Genomic DNA, 14,708 nt, shown 5'->3' with positions numbered 1-14,708 from the left:
TAAATTACATATATGCAATATGTGTGTATGTATGTATGTATGTATGTATGTATGTATGTATATATATACACATACACACACACATACACACACACACACACACATTTATATATATATTAGTTGAAGATACAACATTTCTCACTAGCACAATGTTAATGTAATCAGGACTTTCTTGCTATGGTTAACAATTATACTGAAGAGCACCAGTGGGGAATCAACTAAAAAGAACTCTTTGATTCCATTATACATCACAGAAAGACCTGTCCTCAAAGGCTGGCTTAGCTTTTAACTTAGTACTAATCAACCACACATGAGCTGAAGATAGAAACTTACCTGAACAGACCACATTTTACAAGTAGCTCATCTGTTCTATCATTATTATTATTAATCATTATTGCATGAAATATCTGTCTACCTGATCAGAAAAAACAACATATAGGGCTGGAGGAATAGCTCAGCAATAGGGTACTTACCTATCATATTCAGTACTCTGGACTGGATCTCCAAGAAAGGGAGGGAGGAGGAGGGAGAGAAAGAAAGGGAGAGGGAAGAAGGTAGAAAAGGAAGGAGGAAGCAGGGAGGGGGAAGGAGGGAGGGAGAGGGAGAAAAACAAAAAAGACAAAACAAGTCTTGCTTTTTTCCCAAAGCTTTGGCCACAACTGGAGTACCCAGCACACAGGCAGGATTCCCCACTTGATGGGCAGCTTTTTATAATAGAAAAAGATTAACGATGGTGCCAGGGGGTCCAGCACAAAGTCTCCATGACGAACAGCACCAGTTCCTTATGGAACTTGTAAGTTCTACTCATCAGTTAAGGCCAGCTGCTGTCCCCTAAGGTTGAGAGTGACAGCCTAGAGGTTGTGTGCCCAGGTCCTGCTGGTGTTCAATACACTACAGTAACAGAAGACACCTGGAGTGTAAACACCTTTATTAAGAATTTAAACAAGTTAGAACAAAAGTATCCCACACCGTCTCTCAATGAGAATACCTGAGTATCAGGGTGACATTTCATAGCTTCACTTAAGACATAAGATGGTTGAGGGCGAAATAAAGATGCAGCCCTGTATTTCACTGTCGTTCATTTAAGCCGAGCACATATGTGAAGTGTCAGGTCACATTTTCCTGCCTACAGCTTATATACATGTAGGGCTTATGCTGAAACGTCCATTATTCCGAAGGATGAAAGAAGAGGTACATTTGATCCAGACACTCAGTTCCTATTATACTGTAGGCCTTTGAAATATTAAGGCTCAACAGAGCAAGTTGTGAAAGGGACAGGAGGAAGTAGGGACAGTGGGACACATGGCATGCATGGCCGCTTTCTGCCTCTGCCATTACTTGGAGAGTCTGTTTTTTGGGCAGCAGGTGGTGTGACTGCAAAGAGATCACACACTTGTCAGTAACTATGTAGGACTTTTGGCACTGTTAGAGCCTAGAATCACAGTTAGGCTGGCTAACAAAACAAAGCCAACCAAAGTTTTGGGAAATAGTTTTTCCACCAAGCAACCCTTCTTGATTCTCCTTTACTCTTGTTTTACATAAATCATACCAGTAAACAGAGAATTTTTACCCCCCAAAGCAGCACTCCACAGCAATGAAACGAACACCTGAAAGTAAAGCAGATTACAGTGGCATCCTTTTAAAGGAAGAGCAAATCAGTTGTTCCCCCCCCTCACCTCCCCACCACAGAGAGCTCATCTCTCTGACAAGGAAAAAAAAAAGAAGGAAAAAGCTCATGGGCTTTTTGCAAAGGTGGAGTGTGGACCCATTCATTCCTTGTGTTTCCCTAGGGAGAAGTTGGAGGAAAATGAAGGCAATTTCACATACTAGGTAAATACACGAAGCCCCATCCACAGCAGAGGATCAGAGGCGTCAAGCTTACCTGTTAGAGAAAAATTTTAGCAAAAAAAAAAAAAAAAAATCCCAACATTTCCAAGTGTTTTTTTTTCTGTAGTAGTTTAGAACAAAAGTACATTTAATTAGTGTCAACATTTTTGATTTTAAATCCCTCTCAAAAAATGTCTTCATAGGTTGAAAACCTTAGACATATAAGACAGGAACTCTCCAGAGCAGTTCTCTGGAGCAGGCTGTGGCTCGGCAGGGGTCTGACCGCTCCAGCCCAGGTGCTCTGTCCTGCTATGCTGGCTGCTGAGGCCATAGGGGTCACAGAGACTCCAGAAACTGACAAGTTTCTAATGGAGAAGCTCATGAGAATAATCTCAAGGAGAAATCATCCTTTGGGGAAAGACAGAGGATCATCACCAAAGGTGTGCCATCCAACAGTTAATTTGATTCTATTACCAAATTAAGAGTTCAGGGAACTGTAGCTCGCTTTAAATTAGATGTGGGGAAGCTCATCTGACTAAGTTTATATATGAGACACACTCACATACAAAGAAAAACACAGAAGACAAATGTCCTTAATTTGGGGGAGGATATATTCCAACTTGAGGGAGAGGTGAAGGCCTTTTAGTTGTGGAGCCCAATCAGGACATTTGCAGAGAGTTCAGCATGCCCCTCCTCTGGACAGGACAGGGCAGGATGGAAGGGTCTGTCCTGCCTGGGGCTGGACTCTCCTGGCCCGGCCGCACACACTGGGCGATGGCTGGCAGTTGCAGTGGCTGAGCTGGCAGTGCTCCTAAGGCTCTTGAGTGTTTATCAACACAGCAGGTTAAAAGTCCGCAGACACTGGGTGGAGCAGCAGTAAGCCACGAAGCCAATACTTGTCCTCCTGGGGGTGGGGAGAGAGGAGCACTGTTAGCTCAGGAGTGCAGCGTCTGGTTCTTCCCTACTGGAGACACTTCTTTCTTTGTTAGAACAACTGACTCGGCATGAAGAGCAGATTGCAGAAACGTAAGATGCCGTTTTCAATCCGAGCCCAGGCTGCAGGTGAGGCGTGTGTGTGCATGTGAGCTCCCTCCATTAATGGGGTTTGGATGACAACCATCCCTGTTAACAGCTAAGCTTTTTCATCTTCTAAAGGGCAATCAAAGAATATGAAATACATTATAAAAGTCACAGATAAGCATAATTTTTCACATCTGGAGGCAAGAGGATTGTTATGAGTTCTAGAGTCGGACCCTGTCTCAGAACAACAACAAAAAGAACATAAAAAGCACCATCAATTTAGCTATAAAACATACACACTGCAGAGCTTCCAACCATTTGAAGGAATTTATCCTCCTAAGACATTGACACAGAGTGCTCACAGAATAATTTCAGAACGCTTACATGACTCACTCAAAGGCCTTACATAATGGAGAAGCTCTTTTCCTCCTTGGGCACCTTTGCACCCGTGAGTCACGAGTTCCCCGGGGCTCCTCTGGACAGCACAGGCTCTTAGAGGCATCTCTTCCTACCCAGAGTGCCATCCTCTGGTGTGGGGAGAGTGGCTTACTGTTTTCACAGGACTGCCTGTGCTGACCACTCAGCACTTAATCCTGACTCCGCCTTGCTCCTCTGAAGCTGCACTGCTGATCACGTGCACTCAAAAAGTCAGATGGAATGACAGTGGATGGTGAGGCTCTGGGAGAGCAAGCGATTGGAACGCTCAAAAGCTACAGCATCATGGTGAGTTCAAAGTCTGTGGAGTGAGATGGCCAATTCTGACTGAACAGAACTATAAACCAACCAACCAAATAAACTAACCAAAACTCAAATGTGCTTAGTGTCTTCCAATTTCAGTTCAAGACACAGTGAGAGAATTTCTATGGTGATCCTCAATGAATCATTTTCTCATGAGCAGACAGACATGGCTGAAGCCCAAACACAGAGGATAGTAAATCATATACCAGATAAAGGTATGTTGAGTTTTTCATATGTGTAAGTATGTGTAGTGTGGGTGCCTGTTTGAATATGCATGTGTGTGCATAAATGTGGGGGCCAGACACTGATGCCATGCAACTTCCTTGATCTTCCCACCTTGTGTACCAAGGCAGGGGTTCCTTGATTGAACCCAGAGTCACCAGTTCAGCTAGACCAGCTGCTTGGCTCGATCTGGGATTACATTTCTAATTCCTGGGGACTAGACTTACAGACAGGCTGGTATGCCAGCACAGCTGTATGTTGGTGTGAGGATCCCAACTCCAGTTGACATACCTGTACATCAATTACTGCTCATCTCTGGGAAACATAGCTATGTAAAGATCTTTAGATAAGGCAAAAGTTTGGGTTGATGAGGACAGGAACTTAAAAGCTTTGGGCAGAACTAATCTAAGAATTTTGAACCTCTAGAGATTTCTTCATACTGGAAGCCAATCTATCACCTAAGAACATTAATGTTCTCTTACATATAAAGGTTCCAATGGCCTCTCGTAGGGTGGCTGCCTTAAAAGGAAGTGCCTCATCTCTCTATTGAGGCAGGACCCATCATCACCAACACCTAAGGCCTGTAGTATCACAAAGAGGCATAAAGGACAGTATGAACATTTTGAATACATAAACTTGTCAGCCTAGAAGATCATTGTCTTGAAGAATACAAATGACCAAAATTCAAGTCTGCCAAGATGAAGTAGACAGCCCATGGAACCTATGACCACCAAAGTGGTTGGATTTGTAATTTAAAAGATATTCCATTATTAGATAGGTTTCCTAGACCTTAACAGTTAAATCCTAACAGTTAAAGACCAATAAGGTTCTAATACAATTTCCTTTACGGAAAAAGAAGAGTTTCCAACTCAAAAGGATAGTATTCACTAGATTCCCAAATCAAACAGAAACCAAACAAACAAAATCTGAGCCCCAGAATATTATAGACTAATCTCTCTCATGAGAATAGAGTAAAAGGTACTCAACAAATAACATCGAAAAGGATAAAACAAACAAACACAAACACACACACACACTAAGATCATGGGCATGTAACACACACTAAGATCACGGGTATGTAAGGTGGCTGAATATTTGACTCTATCAATGTGTCAACAAGCTAACTAAGGAGAATCATAAGACCTCAGTAATATTTACACAGAGCATTTAAGCTGGGAGTGATGGTTTGTACTGAGAGGACTACAACTGAGAGGATACAGGACAACCAGCAAGAATTAAAGGCTAATTTGGACTACATAGTGAGTTCTAGGGCAGCCAGGGTTATATAATAAGACCTGTACCTCTAAAGAAAGAAAGGACCAGAGAGATGGCTCAGAGGTTAAAAACACTGTTGCTCTTGCCAAGGATCTGGTTTTAATTCCCAGCACCTACATGGTGGTCCATAACTATCTGTAACCCCAGTTCTAGAGGATTCAACAGGCATGTATGTGGTGCATATACATATATGCAGGCAGTAATACACAAAGTAAAATAAAGAAAGAAAGAGGAAGGGAGGGAGAGAAGGGAGGGGAGAGAGGAAGAAAGGGAGGGAAGAGAGAGAAGGGAGGGAGGGGATAGGAGGAAGGAGGGAGGAATGGAAGGAAAAGAAGAGAGGGAAAGGAATGGAGTGGAAAGGAGGGGAGGAAGAAAGAGAAGAGAGAGGAGAGGAGGGAGGGAGGAAGAAGAGAAGGGAGGGAAGGAGGGAAGGACACAGGGAGACAAAGTATTTGACAAGATACACTTTTCACTTAGCTGCTATTACCATTCTCCTTAGCAATGAAAGAGCAAGTGGTACTCTCTTAAGATGACACATAAGAGAAGCAAGGAGTCACTCTCAGAACCGCAGCAGAATGCTGGAAATTCTGACCTCTGCAGTAGATCGAGAAGAAGGCAAACACAAGGGGAGATAGTGTTTATTGGCATATGGCAAGACATAATTGTCCATGCAGAAAATCCTATGTACTCTACAAAAAAATACTCCAAAAACCTAGTAAGCAACAGGAATAAGACAGTTGCAGACACAAATTGTATTTCTTTGTACTGACAATGAACACATGGAAATTGAAGTAAAAATATCATTTAAGACTACAAAAAGAAAGCCAAATCTCTGGGCATAAACAAAGCATTTTAGCATCTGTATGCTAACAATCATCAGTTGCTGATAAAAGAAATAAAGGAAAGCCTTAGTCAGTGGAGACATACCGCACTCATCAGTAAATCCAGTACTGCAGAAATCAGTTCTGAGCAAACTCATCTATGGGCTGAATGTAATTCTCATAGAAAATCTAAAATGGGGTTTTGGAGACAAAACCAACCAACCAACCAACCAATCAACCAACCCCAAGAGTAAGCTAAAAATAAAAAACTACAACAAAAAACTTAGACCCAAGAATGACCTAAGACAACTTCCAAGAGAAGAATGAAATATACTTCAGCTCTACTTGTGTTAAGCCTATTACAGCTGTACTTTGGTCCTGGTTGAAAGAGATCGGTCAATGAAACAATCCAGAATCCTAGAAAAGCTTCATGAGTGTACTTGTAACAGAGATGGCTGATCCCCATGGTTCATCAGCAGGATTTAGAACCATCATGGAAACAAACCCCTGGGCATGTCAGAGATATTCTAGATTAAATTAATTGAGGTAGAAGACCCACCTTAAAGGGCAGGTGGCACCGTTACTTCAGTGCTAGCCTGGGCTACAGAGTAAATTTCAGGTCAGCATGGGGTAGAGTAAGCCAGGTGTGATGGCACCACCTTTATTATCAGTACTCAAGAGGCACAGGAAGGCATATCTCTGAGTTCAAGGACAGTTTGGTCTATGAAGTGAGTTCCAGGACAGCCAAGGCTACACAGAGAAACCTTGTCTTAAAAAAACAGAGAGAGAGAGAGAGAGAGAGAGAGAGAGAGAGAGAGAGAGAGAGAGAGAGAGAGAGAGAGAGAGAGAGAGAGAAATAGACAGAGAGAGAGAGAGACAGAGACATTGTTTCAAAAAACAACAAAACAGAAACAACTAAATTAAACAAGCCCATGTTTTAAAAAGACAAAGGGCAGTAAGGAAACTTAGCTTTGCTGAGCTCCCTTCCATGGTATCAGGAGCTGAATTTAGAGCATGGCACATGCCAGGCAAGTTACGTGCTCCGCCACTGATCTGTGTTTCGAGCTTTTACTTTTCACTTTGAGACATGGTCTTTTTTCTTACTATGTTTTCCAGGCTGGCCTTGAATTGACTCAACAGCCCAGGAAGGTGCTGGAGTTGCAATCCCCTGCCTCGAAGCCTGGCTGGAATTGGTTTTCTTACTGCAGGAAATGACAGAAGCTTTCTGTTAGATAGTTTCCATGTGTGGGGTGGTAGTACCAAGGGGCTCACACGCTAGGCAAGCGCTCTAATGCTGAGCTATGTTTCTACCCTTCTCAATTATTAAAGTCAGAAATCTAACCGTAGTTATTTTTATTCCACATTGGGATCTATACATGTGTATAAGTCACACGTAAAATGGCTTTAGACACAAAAGATCTGTTTCTAATGCGTTTTGGAGAATTAGCTGATAAATATGAACTCTCCCTTTTACGATCTATTTTACCTTTACTTGTCTGTATGTGTTTGTGTGTGGGTGCATACATGTGAGTGTAAGTGCCCTCGGAAGCCAAGGCTCTGGATGCCTCTGGAGCACACACAACTGCTGGGGGACTGCCCAAGCCCTTGGTCTTGGTTTTAACGATAATTACGGGAAGCCAACTCCTTCATAGCAAGGCTACTATCCTTAATGCTAGAACCAGTGAGCATCTAACAGTTAAGTTTCTAAGTAAAAGAAGGGAAGTCTGTGAAGGCCTGCTGGCAGGATGAGTGGCCTGGAGGTGTTCTATCTGTATTACAAGGACACAGCAAGGCTGCACACTTTTCTGTTTCTGAGAGGCTCCTGTAGCAACTGGCAGTGTCTGTGTATTGTATAGATGGTCGAGTTGTCACAAGTCTGAGTGTGTGTGCTCTGGCCCCAGAGGCCTGCCCGATTTAGGGGAGAAAGTGAACTACGCAATAGCTCCAGTTAGGAAAGGCTGCTGACAAGCTCTACAAAGACCATGAGGCATGACGCATACTTAGAATCTGTGTGTTTACAGCTGAGGCAGAAGAAAGAGCATCTGAGCTAGTTTTAAAACACAGAACTACAACGATTCCTTGAGACGAATCACAATGCTGCTGGCACAGACTAGAGCCCACAAACATCGTGAGAAATGTGGGATTTTCTCTTGTAATGTGTTTGCTGATTAAAAATAAAAAGCGTATCTTTGACTCATTACAGAAATTCAAGCCAAAAGAAGAATAATATTTATATGAGCTGATAGAATAAAGTCCCACGCACATAACTTGTGGAAGAGTCACCTAACTGCATCGTATACTGTTACATTTATGCCACAGCAACTTCCTCAGAGAACATCCCTGTGCAGAACCAGAGGTTGCTCCAGACTCTGGGAGCAGGAAGAGTTAGCAGCTTCCTCAGAGAACATCCCTGTGCAGAACCAGAGGCTGCCCCAGACTCTGGGAGCAGGAAGAGTTAGCAGCTTCCTCAGAGAACATCCCTGTGCAGAATCAGAGGCTGCCCCAGACTCTGGGAGCAGGAAGAGTTAGATGACACAGTTATGGTAAATTCCCAGTATAGTGCACACCACACAGTAGGTGGTCCATCAGTAATCTTTGAATAAGGCAATGAGAAAGAAACAAAAAGAATACCTGCTGGGCAGTTAGTTACACAGGCCTGTGTTCCCAGCCTCCCAGGAGGCTGAGGCAAGAGGACAGCAAGTTCAAGGCCAGTTTGGGCAACTTATGAGACCTGGCCTCAAAAAGATGAAATGAAAGTAGGGCAGTGGTATAGTTCAGTGGTCCAATACTTGCCTTGCACATGGGAGGTTCTAGGTTCCATCCTGATACTAGGGGAAAATAAAAACCAAACAGACATATACCTTTGGAGAGTATTTTTCTTATGGGACACAGCATCAGTTGCCTTGAGGGCAAATAGGCTTCTCTTAGGGGAAAAAAAATCCCAAACATCCATGCAAATAATGTATTTCTGAAATGACTTGGTTTTCTAGAAGGAAGTGATATGAATAAAAGAAAGGGCAAGGAAGTGTGCAACATCTCACAGGAGACCACACCAGGAAAGAACTATCTGGAAGAGACTATTAAAAAGTAGACCGCTGTCAAGAGGGAGGAGGGAGCGTGGCAGTGCTCTGCACACCTTCTAACCAATGGCCCTGGTCCCAAGGTGCAATGACCTCATACCCACAGCACTCATGCAGTCACTCTGAAGCAGACTAAGACTCCCTCCAAGAACCAGAGGTCACTCCAAGATTGACAGCAGCCTGAATGAAGCCACTGAGCTGCCGCCTCCCACAGCCCCCCAGTGTGCACAAGTCAATACATGCAAGCCTGTGGGAGGAGGCAGCACAGTGCCTTCTGAGACGCACAGAGCACCGAAGTACTTCTTATAAGGAATTAGTGGCCTACTCATGTTTTACCAATTGAGGTTCAATTTTCAAATTGATTATCATTTTTAATACAATTCTATCTTCTTTTCTATGACAAGACTTTTCTATAAATATATAGTTGTTTATATATAATATTGTACATGTGCAGGAAGAAGAGAGAGAGAAATGTGGCGGAGATGGAAGCTGACACTAACGAGCTTAGCTACCAGCCTTTGGCAGAGATGATATGGAAAGGTTAGGATAGATGGGATAACTTGTCTAATCTGTGTGGGCATCTTGTGATTTGAATACTTGCTGATATATAAATCCATTGGTTAACTTTAAGCATCAAGAGTTTTGATTTACTGGGTTACTGGAAGTGGGTCCGCCAACAACAGAGTGGTTATGGCTGTGAAGGAACTAGCGGCTCCAGGGATGAGCAAACTGGAGCTGGAAGCACAGGGACTGGTTGCTATGAGGGCAAGGTAGAGAGAGTAGCCCGGCAGAACCAGCTCAGGAGCTCAGGAGCTCCGGCCCACTGGAGAGCTTGCGAGACAAAATGGGCTTAGTGCAGGAACATGGCGGCTGATCCAGGAGCCAGCCTCATTTCTAATACCTCCTGCTATATGGCCCCCATTGGTTCATATACTTGAACTCCTGGGTCTAGGGAGTGACACCACCTGATAGGGATTAGGAGGTGTGGCCTTGTTGGAGTAAGTACATCATGGAGATGGGCCTTGGGGTTTCAAATGCTCAGCCAGGCCCACAGTCTCTTCCTACTGCCTACAGATCCCGATACAAAACTCTCAGCTACCTCTCCAGTACTATGTCTGCCTATGTGCTTACACACTTCCTGCCATGACAATAAAAGACTAAAGCTCTAAATGTACTTGTGCCCAAATTAAATGCTTTCTCTTACAGGAAACTGCTATAGTCATAGTCTCTTCAAAGCAATAGAACACTGAGTAAGGCGACACCTATCGCATGAGAAGAAGCCTGATCTGGTGGCTTTGGAATATGAAGGGGAAAACCTGCCTTCTGCCACGCTTTTCACTTTTGTCTTTCTCTTGCCTCATCACATGTCCCTGTGTCACTGAGGTGCCACCACAGCTGACCAGATGCAAGTTCCATGCTCTTGAGTCTCTGTAACTACAAGCAGAATAAATCTTCTTTCTTTCTGCCTGTGGCATTTTTTTGAAGGAACACAAAATAGTGTTAGGCACCTCAGACTTCATAATCCCCCAAAATGGTCGAACTGACGACATCTGTCCAGGGTTTTCAGTTGCGTGTGCTGAAATCATATATGCATGTAAATGCATACAGATACACACATGTATATTTCTTCCTTTTCTTTTTTCCAAGATAGGTTTCTCTGTGTTACAGCTTTGGTTGTTCTGGAACTCACTTTTGTAGATCAGGCTACCCTTGAACTTGGAGATTTGTCTCTGTCTCCCAAGTGTTGGGACTAAAGACATGAGTCATCACACCTGGCTCTGGAGATATATATTTCAAAAATATCTTGCTCAGACTATTAGGGTATCAGTTTTGTATTTTTGAATGCCACTTCAACAGTATCCTCTCTCACTGAACTTTTTTTTTTGAAGAGTATTCTCTCTCACAGTATTCTTCCAGATGAAGTGCTGGAGGATATGACTCAGCTTAGCAATAGCTCAACAAGGAGGCACCTGAGACTGGCACACAGTGTGAAGAAATGTATTGTAGGCTACCATTCACCTGCCAAGCTGGAGCTCCTGGTGCTAGGCCTTTTCACTGCACCTTCAGGGCCCAACTGCACAGAAGCAGAACTGTTAACCACCCAAACCCAAATGTACTTTGTACTGTCTGCAATGCAAAACTTAACCCAGCATTTATGGAAGAACCATACAGGTAGTTGTTTCTAAATACCTTGGTGAGTTAAGTGAGACCTTTTAGAGATGGTAACAGCTGCTTTTATGGCAAATTTGCTTAGGCTATTGGCCCTCATTGTTCAGGCAAATCAGTCACAATGTTGCTGTGGTCATTTTTTAAATTAATATTTAAATTAATAGACTTGAGTTAAGTAGGTCACTCCCTCTCATACAATAGGTGAGCCTCTTCCAACTAATCTTAAGAGCAAAGCTGTAAAAGACATTTTCCCCAAAACACAGAAACTATGTCTGATCTCCTGGCTGGTACCCTGAAGCACCAAGTCCCACCGTGCAGTTGTGAGTAGCAGCCCTCACAATTGACCTTGAAATCAGTCAACCTTTCTCTCTCAATCTGGGAGGAAAATGAAATCTCTTGAGAGCCTGTTTCAGTGAAGTGATGGCTTGCTGTAATAAACACGTCCAGGAAGGTAGAAATGGTGCCCACACTGACTAACAGAGGCTGGAAGGCTTTGAAGTCCATGATAGAAAAAGCCTATGCTGCTCGCAACTGCTACTCCCAGAAACAAAGGAGAATGTGGTGAGGAAAGTCAGGGACCACGTAGGGCATTTTGACTGTCTTAGGGACACAGAGCTGCCTTGAACACAATGCTGACAGACATGCATGCTGACTGTGCTCCCCATGACATGACAGAACACGCCTCTGGAAACCATGGATTACTCTCTGCCTTTTTACAGAGAGTTACATTCTCTGAGGCAGAAAGCAGAACTTAGAGGTGATAATGAAGTAACTTCTCTACAGTTTCCAAGCCAGCTGCCCAGTGCACCACTTGACTTGTCACTTACAGGAAGATGCAAGGGAAAGAAAGAAAACAGGGGAATTTTATTGTTAACCAAAAATGAAGCAGACCTTGAAGATTGGGAAAATTCAATCTTTCTTGAACCAAATGTTGGGAAGATCAGGGTGAAAGAGAAGTCAAAAATAGACACTGGAGAAAAGACAGCATCTTCAACAAACAGTCATGGTCAAACTGTGCGGCTATGTGCAGAAATGCTGCTGTCTTGATTTGACAGGTTAAAGAAAGAGGAAGATGGAGGAGGCTGTAAGACACTTGGGTCTCATGGGCTCCTTGGCTTTCTGGCTGCAAGCATGGTATGCCTGAAGGAAAAAAATCAGCTAGATGTGGAGCCATCTCAGTTCTTTGGCGTATCAAGCCTGAGAGGTGGGGCTGTCCTGCTAGGAGGCCAAGAAGACAGACCATGGAGGCCTTGGGGCTTCAGCCTGTTAGAACCTGGGATCCTTTTTTCCTTCAAAAGTTCTCTCATCTCAAATGCTGCTGTGCAGCCTCTACCTGCCCCACATCACACAGTAGGAACGGAGACACTGTTTGCTTTCATGTTTGCAGATGGAGTTCTGCCTAGAAAGAGTAATATATTAAGTTTTGCTCATACCTAAGTTAAACAATATTTAAGACAAGAATCTGTACATTTAAGAGTTGATGCCAAAGGAGCTTCATGTTTAGATGTTTCTAGCCATTTGTTTCTCATCTTGAGAACTGTTTAGTTGTACTCCCTTTTATAAATTAGATTGTTTTTGTTGATGTTCAGGTTTTTAAAGGGTTTTTTTTTTGTATTTTAGAAACTAACCTTCTATTGGATACATACTTGGTAAAGCTCCCTTCCCATTATTCTGTAGCCTGCCACTCTGCCTGAATGCTAGTGTCCTTTGTTCTACAGACATGAAATCTCTATTGACGTTCTCAGTGCCTGCTCACAAAGTCTCCTGTGCCAATGAGTTCAGGACCAGTTCTTACTTTGTCTTCCATCAGATACAGGGTATGCAGCCCTATGTGAAGGTCCTTGATCCATTTAGAGTTGAGCTTTGTGCAGGGTGATAAATATGGATGCTTACAGTCTACTGCACGAAGCCACACAGTTTGACCAGGACCATTTGTTGAAGACGCTGTCTTTTCCTCAGTGTCTATTTTTGACTTCTCTTTCAAAAATCATGTGTCTTTAGGTGTGGGGGCTATGTCTGGATAGACATGTTGGCTCATATCTGTGATCCTAGCACTATGGAGACCAGCCTGGCTTACAGAAAACAAAAACTTTTACACACATTGGAACAAAGTGAGTTATTTTGTGAGAAAGGCACGAACTGTGTGTTTGGGGGTAACACTCTAGAACTACAAGTGGTCTTCAAGTTCCTTTCCTGATAAGGATCCTAAATCTTTTAGAACTGTCTGCATGCTGATAACCTGACTGGCCCCTCAGTGCACAATTACACAGTTCCCACTTTCAGCCCTACCCCATCTTCCGTCATCTGGGAGAGCCTAAGTGCTGAGCTGAGTTGGTTCCCAGTGGCCAATGACTTCATCACTTACGTCTATGAAGTACATTAAAAACTGAAAGAGCTGGGTTTGGAGCGCTTCCAGGGAGTGGATGATGTTGTACTAGAGGGTAGTGGACCTCAGAGGGCATGGTGGTTCAGTGCACTTCCCACACACCTGCCCTCTGCAATTCTTCCCCCTGGCTGCTCATCAGGAGTCTCTGTAATAGCAGGTAAACATAAGTGAAGTGCTTCTTAGAGCCATGAGCCATTCTAGAAGATTAACTGAACCCACGAAGGAAGTGACACGCTGTCAAACTGTCTCTACATAGGTTTATCTCCATAGATCACTGTTGCTTTTAGCCTTGGTCAGAGAAGCTCCTGTTTCCCGTGGGAAGTGATGAGCAGAACCTTATAATTGGCCAAGGCACTGAGAGTAAGACTCTGGAGTGTCAAGCTCTAAATGGAGTATGGGACTTTGTGGAAGGACTGTAAGGGCCAGAGAACAGATAAGACTGCTGTGAAACACTAAGTGGTTACACCCATGAACTCACAGCAGTGACGGTTAAACCTGCACAGGACTGAGCCCATCAACATCCCATCACAAATAGAAAGGGCCTTATGGAACCTCTCACCTCCCTGAGGACTGATGCCACTTACCAGGAGAGAAGGAGTGTCATATAGTTCAAGGTGATGGAGGCACCACAGGTTAAGATGCCCTTCCTCAAGGAAATAATCTCCCACTCATATCTGTACAAGGAATCCTAATTAAATGCAGTGAAAGCTGTCTGTCTTACTCTCTCTCACACACTCATACAAAGACATTAACACAGGAAGATTTTGGGGAGATACAGGGGTTAGAAGTAGAGGGAAGGGGTTAAGAGGACAAAGGAAGTACAATATTATCAAAGTACAATACACACAGACACACACACACATGCAATTGTAGAGGAATACGTTTAAAATGTTTATTTAAAAAGTAAAGTTTCCAGAGTGGTTTTTTGCTTGTTTTCCTATCTCAAATGTACTCGAGATCATTATAGGTAGAGTTTTTATCTCTCCCAAATTCCTTATATGGTCCCAGCCCCTAGTATTTCTTTTCTTTTTTTCTCTTCTTCTTCTTCTTCTTCTTCTTCTTCTTCTTCTTCTTTTTTTTTTTTTTTGGTTTTTCGAGACAGGGTTTCTCTGTGTAGCCCTGGCTGTCCTGGAACTCACTCTGTAGACCAGGCTGGCCTCGAACTCTCGA

The 14,708-nt window shown here is 43.3% G+C and overlaps 1 protein-coding gene across 3 annotated transcripts in view; it reads right to left on the bottom strand.

Moving 5' to 3' along the window:
• Nucleotides 1-911: 911 nt before the first annotated feature.
• The window catches only part of Lrrc28 (leucine rich repeat containing 28), a 124,507-nt gene continuing 110,710 nt past the window's right edge, over nt 912-14,708 (bottom strand). For all 3 annotated transcript variants that reach the window (XM_028776697.1, XM_028776699.1, XM_028776698.1), the window contains one exon: nt 912-2,731. In XM_028776697.1, the coding sequence (XP_028632530.1) occupies nt 2,659-2,731 (73 nt within the window). In that variant the 3' untranslated portion in view covers nt 912-2,658. The remainder of the gene's footprint in view (nt 2,732-14,708) is intronic.

The sequence above is a fragment of the Grammomys surdaster genome, unplaced genomic scaffold, assembly GCF_004785775.1.
Source record: "Grammomys surdaster isolate TR1022 unplaced genomic scaffold, NIH_TR_1.0 271, whole genome shotgun sequence".
In the NCBI taxonomy this organism is placed as follows: domain Eukaryota; kingdom Metazoa; phylum Chordata; class Mammalia; order Rodentia; family Muridae; genus Grammomys; species Grammomys surdaster.
The sequence above is the reverse complement of the archived record's forward strand: the minus strand, read 5'-3'. Positions and strand labels throughout refer to the sequence as shown.